The following is a 5,538-nucleotide window of genomic DNA, read 5'->3' on the forward strand; positions in this document are numbered from 1 at the left end:
TGTGTGTGTGTGTGTGTGTGTGTGTGTGTGTGAAGATAGATACACACACTGTGAAAAGTCTTCCTTTTCTAGAGGTTGTATAATTGAGTTTGGTTCGTACATGTATATTTTAAAGCATATTTCCATAGTATTTTATCAGCACCTCTCGAAGGGTTATATAAAATGGAGACTTCTGCCTAAAGGTATTTAAATCACAGGTTGAGGTGCCTGGGTGGCTCAGTCAGTTGAGCCACTGGCTTCAGCTCAGGTCATGATCTCCCGGTTCGTGGGTTCAAGCCCTGCATTAGGCTCTGTCTGTGCTGACAGTTCAGAGCCTGAAGCCTGACTTTGGATTCTGTGTGTGTGTCTCTCTCTCTGCCCCTCCCCTGCTCACGTGCTCGCTCGCTCGCTCGCTCTCAAAAATAAATAAAACATTAAAAAAATTAAAAAATAAAATAAACCACAGGTTGGAGAATGGGAATGAAGCTGGCAAATGAACATGTAGGCGCGCAGGCCCTCCGTGTGAGGCGGCGGCCCGTGGCCACACCCAGAACAGTGGTGTGAGCGTGGCTTCCCTCGGCTCGCCTCTCCCTCCCTCACACGTCCACTTTTTTACCCCTCACGTATTTGTAGTACCTGGTTGCCTCCTATTTTTTTAATTGCCCATATGAAAAATAAGAACTATATATTGTTATCTTCACGGGCTGGTTTTGCTTTCATGTACATGACTTTGCTGTGTAGTCGATTCCTGAGATATCATGTATAAATCTTTTATTTCAATGCTTTTCAATGGAAAGGTTTTGTGTCCCGTAGGCAGAATTCCATACATCAGAATGTTGTTTTAAAAGAAAAAAGATGAGGAGTGCAGTTTCCTTTTGGAGAGGTCGTGGGTACCTTTATGACATGTCCCTGAGTCGGCTGTCCATTTTCAGGGCCTGTCGCTAAAGCGTTAGTTAAGAGAACAAATCCAGGGGCCGCCTGGGTGGCTCAGTCAGTGAAGCATCTGCCTTCAGCTCAGGTTGTGATATCATGGTCCGGGAGTTCGGGCCCCACCCCAGGCTTCGTGTTGACCGCTTAGAGCCCGGAGCCTGCTCAAGATTCTGTTTCCCTCCCCCTCTCCCCCATTCGCACTCAGTCTCTGTCTCAAAAATAAACCTAAAAAAAAACCCCAAATCCAGCCTTCTCCTTGCCTAGGTGGGCCCCCCTGTGACCATCTCTGCGGTGGGGGCCTCTCAGCCTGAGACTGGTCGGCCTTGCACAGGCCTGCCTTCCAGCCTCCTCCCTTTACTGCCTCAGCCAGAAGGACTGTGTGTCCGGTAGAAATCCAGTCACACAGCACCTGCTCCGGGAGCGCTCAGAACCCCGCCTGGCTTCCGGCCCTTCTTTCCTTTGACTCCTCAGCCAGCCGTCCCCAGTGCCCAGCCTGGCGAGGGAAGGATGTAAAAGCCGAGAGATCCTGAGCCCTCCCGCTGCTAATGACGTAAGGGTGGCTGAAGGATAGACATATGTGCACATACATGTCATAATGTATACGATGATTCTGTAAATGTGCGTGTATGTTTATGTTGAGATAGCTTGTATAGTATATTATATAAAATGACAAACATGAACATAGTGAACATCACTAATTTTAGGTATTAAAGACAAAACTTAAAATACGGTTATGTTGAAAATTCTATGAATTAAAATGTCTATGAGATCTACCATTTATAACTAATTATAACATAAAACAGACATATTTTTAAATATGCAAATGCATATGTTTGATTATTCCCTATAACTCAATTATATATAGTTTTTAATAAGCTACAAATACAGTATGGGCATCTACCCCCAATCTATAGAAGATTGGGAGGCGCCGGGAGGCTCAGGCAGTTGAGCGCCTGACTTCGGCTCAGGTCATGATCTCGCAGTCATGGATTTGAGCCCGGCATCGGGCTCTGTGCTGACAGCTAGCTCAGAGCCTGGAGCCTGCTTCAGATTCTGTGTCTCCCTCTCTCTCTGACCCTTCCCTGTTCATGCTGTCTCTCTGTGTCTCTCAAAAATAAAAATAAAAAACATTTAAAAAAAAGATTGGAAAAATACTGATCATCTAGTGTTCTCTACAAAAAATGTTGTCTGAGGGGGCACTCACGGGGAGAAGCACTGGGTGTTATACGGAAACCAATTTGACAATAAAGTATTATAAAACAAAACAAAATAGGGGCGCCCTGGTGGCTCAGTCGGTTAAGCCTCCGACTTCGGCTCAGGTCAGATCTCACATTTGTGGGTTCGAGCCCCGCATCAGGCTCTGTGCATTAGCTGTGCTGACAGCTCAGAGCCTGGAGCCTACTTCCGGTTCTGTGTCTCCTTCTCTCTCTGTCCCTCCCCCTCTCATGCTCTGTCTCTCTCTGTATCAAAAATAAATAAAACATTAAAAAAATAAAAAAAAGAAAACATTAAAAAAAAAGAACAAAAAAGAAAGAAAGAAAAATATTGTCCGAGAACGAGGGGCAGTGTGATCCAGCACAAAGCGCATTGCCTTGGAGCCAGGATTCCTTGGTGTGGTTTTCACTGAGCAGAGTGCCAGGCGCTGGGGTGTGCTAAGTGCTGGCCAGGATAATTCCCAGCCCGTGCCCTCAAGGAGCTGGTAAATAGGGGATCAGGAGTGGAAGACAAATGAGAAGACAGCCGTATGCAGGGGGGGTGTTGTGCTCACGCAGAGGAGAGGCAGCTCCAGAGGGAGGGATCCCAGTGGACTTCCTGGAAGTGTCCCCACGCTAATTGCAGAGGAGTCGGCTAGGTGAAGAAGGGGGAGGACTTTCCGAGTAGAAGAAACAGGAGTGACACAGGCGCGACAGTGCGGTGTGAGCCAAGAGCGAGCGTCCGGCACAGCCGGCCTGCGGGCAGCGGCGGCCTGGGGGGCCTGGGGGGCCTGGGGGCCCTGGGGGTGAAGCGAGAGAGTTTGACGCTGTCCATCCCCAGGCCTCCACTTCCTCCGCTCGGAGTTGGAGAGAGAGACTGCACACAATCTCCGGGAACCGATCCCGTTCCCACGATGTGCTGAGTCCATCCGTAAGTGCTGATCACAGATTCCTGCTGAGGGAGAGGGAGGGGAGGACTCGCAGCCAAGATGAGCCCTCCCCGACTTTCTGTATTTATCCCCTGGGGAGCCGGCTCCACTGCTGGCTCCCTGCTCCAACCCGTTTCTCTGAGTTGTTAATTTTTTCTTTTCTAGGCTGTTCTTGCTGGCGATTTAATTCTTTCCGCAGCATCTATGGCTCTGGCACGGATTGGAAATACAACTGTCATATCTATTTTAACCCAAGTTATTGAAGATTTGGTGCGTGGTAGGTTAATTCTGACACCGCGGCTTTGTTTTTTTTTTTCCTCTTTCAATCTCAGTACAGTTATTCGGAAAACCCAGCCGGATCACAGATGACCCCTTTCTTTCTTTACAGGCGAGTTTCTTCAGCTAGGGTCGAAGGAAAATGAGAACGAGAGGTTCGCACACTACCTTGAGAAGACCTTCAAGAAGACCGCCAGCCTGATCGCCAACAGTTGTAAAGCAGTATGTACGTTCTGTCTTTGTTCACGTTAAAAAAAAAAATGCCTCATAGCTCTTCCTTGGGGGCTAATTTCTTGGGAAACATTTCACTGGAGAACCTTAAAATAGTAACCAAAATCCCAAGAGGTCCCTGAGAGAATTACGTCCCCAAACAGTGGGATCTTCTGCTGTGGGTTTCATCTTCACGGTCTTGTGCTGTGTGTGCATTCGGTCTTCATCCTTCCCAGCAACAGAATCAAACTAAGTATCTGCCCCCAGTCTGCTCCCCAGACTGCGGAACGTTTTGAACAACTCGTCATGAATAATGGAATAATGTCTTTCATGGTTGTCCCATAGACCATTTCTGACATGTTACAAAGTGCTGTGTTTTGGGGGGATCAGGGGTGGGGAGTAGTGTGCAGAGGAAAAGAGAGAGACCTGAGCTGAAATCCAGAACGGGCACTCAACTGACTGAGCCACCCCAGTGCCCCAGAGTGCTCTGATCTTAAATATACCATCGACCCCGGAGAAGATACCTGTTAGAGTGACTAGTGTTCGCTGTCCTTTATTAGGAGTAGTAGATCCTCCAATCTTTGGGGAATGAAATATAAACAAGCCATTTTTGGGGCGCATGGTTGGCTCAGTCGGTTGGGCGTCCGGCTTCGGCTCAGATCATGATCTCACGGTTCATGGGTTCAAGCCCCGCATTGGGCTCTGTGCTGACCGCTCAGAGCCTGGAGCCTGCTTCGGATTCTGTGTCTCCCTCTCTCTCTCTGCCCCTCCCCTGCTCACACTCTCTCTCTCTCTCTCTCAAAAATAAAACATTAAAAAGTAAAATAAAGAAAGAAGCCATTTTCCTTTGGGATAGAAATCGAGAGTGAGCCATAACTCTCTCTCCCTTGCTCTCCCTCCCTGGCCTTCTCTCCATTCTTCTTTTTTTTTTTTTTTTCCCCTTGGAGGCATGGGCCCAGCTTTTCATTTACATCCAAGTTAGTTAGCAAATGTGCACAATAATGATGTGAGTAGATTCCAGTGATTCATCCTCAACAAGTGTCTCCTTGGTGCCGGACCCAGTTAGCCCATCCCCCACCCACAGTCCCTCCAGCCACACTCAGCGTGTTCTCTGTATTGTATCTCTTATGTTTGTCCCCTCCCTGTTTTTATATTCTTTTTGCTTTCCTTCCCTTATGTTCATCTGTTTTGTATCTTAAATTCCTCATATGAGTGAAGTCACATGATGTTCGTCTTTCTCTAATGTCGCTTAGCCTAATACCCCACAGTTCCATCCACGTACTTGCATATGGCAAGATTTCATTCTTTTTCATTTCTGAGTAGTATTCCATTGTGTGTCTGTCTGTACGTGTCTCACATCTTCTTCGTCCATTCATCCATCAGTGGGTATTTGGGCTCTTTCCATACTTTGGCTGTTGTCGATAGCGCTGCTCTAAACATCGAGGTGCATGTGCCCCTTCAAGTCAGCACACCTATATCTTGGATAAATACCTAGTAGTGCAATTGCCGGGTCCTAGGGTAGTTCTGTTTTTAAGTTTTTGAGGAGGAACCTCCATACTGTTTTCCAGAGCGGCTGCACCAGTTTGCGTTCCCACCAGCAGTGCAAAAGAGATCCTCTTTCTCCGCATCCTCGCCAACATCTGTTGTTGCCTGAGTCGTTAATGTTAGCTGTTCTGACAGGTGTGAGGTGGTAGCTGATTGTGGTTTTGATTTGTGTTTCCCTGATGATGAGTGATGCTGAGCGTCTTTTCATGTGTCTGTTGGCCATCTGGATGTCTTCTTTGGAAAAGTGTCTTATTATATATTATGTCTTTTGCCCATTTCTTCAGTGGATTATTTGCTTTTTGGTTGTTGAGTTGATAAGTTCTTTATAGATTTTTGGATACTAACCCTTTATCGGATGTGTCATTTGTAAATACCTTCTCCTATTCTGTTGGTTGCCTTTTAGTTTTGCTGATTGTTTTCTTCTCTGTGCAGAAGCTTTTTATCTTGATGAGGTCCCAGTAGTTAGTTTTTGCTTT

The 5,538-nt window shown here is 46.9% G+C and overlaps 1 protein-coding gene across 1 annotated transcript in view; it reads left to right on the forward strand.

Annotated features, from left to right (window-relative positions):
• Positions 1-5,538, forward strand: part of PDSS1 (decaprenyl diphosphate synthase subunit 1) — a 45,411-nt gene that overhangs the window by 24,117 nt on the left and 15,756 nt on the right. Inside the window, exons 9-13 of the mRNA XM_029955585.1 lie at positions 1,174-1,295; positions 1,381-1,459; positions 2,836-3,033; positions 3,197-3,308; positions 3,420-3,529. Of these exons, the coding sequence (XP_029811445.1) occupies positions 1,174-1,295; positions 1,381-1,459; positions 2,836-3,033; positions 3,197-3,308; positions 3,420-3,529 (621 nt within the window). The remainder of the gene's footprint in view (positions 1-1,173; positions 1,296-1,380; positions 1,460-2,835; positions 3,034-3,196; positions 3,309-3,419; positions 3,530-5,538) is intronic.

Source organism: Suricata suricatta, chromosome 10 (genome assembly GCF_006229205.1).
Source record: "Suricata suricatta isolate VVHF042 chromosome 10, meerkat_22Aug2017_6uvM2_HiC, whole genome shotgun sequence".
Lineage (NCBI taxonomy): Eukaryota > Metazoa > Chordata > Mammalia > Carnivora > Herpestidae > Suricata > Suricata suricatta.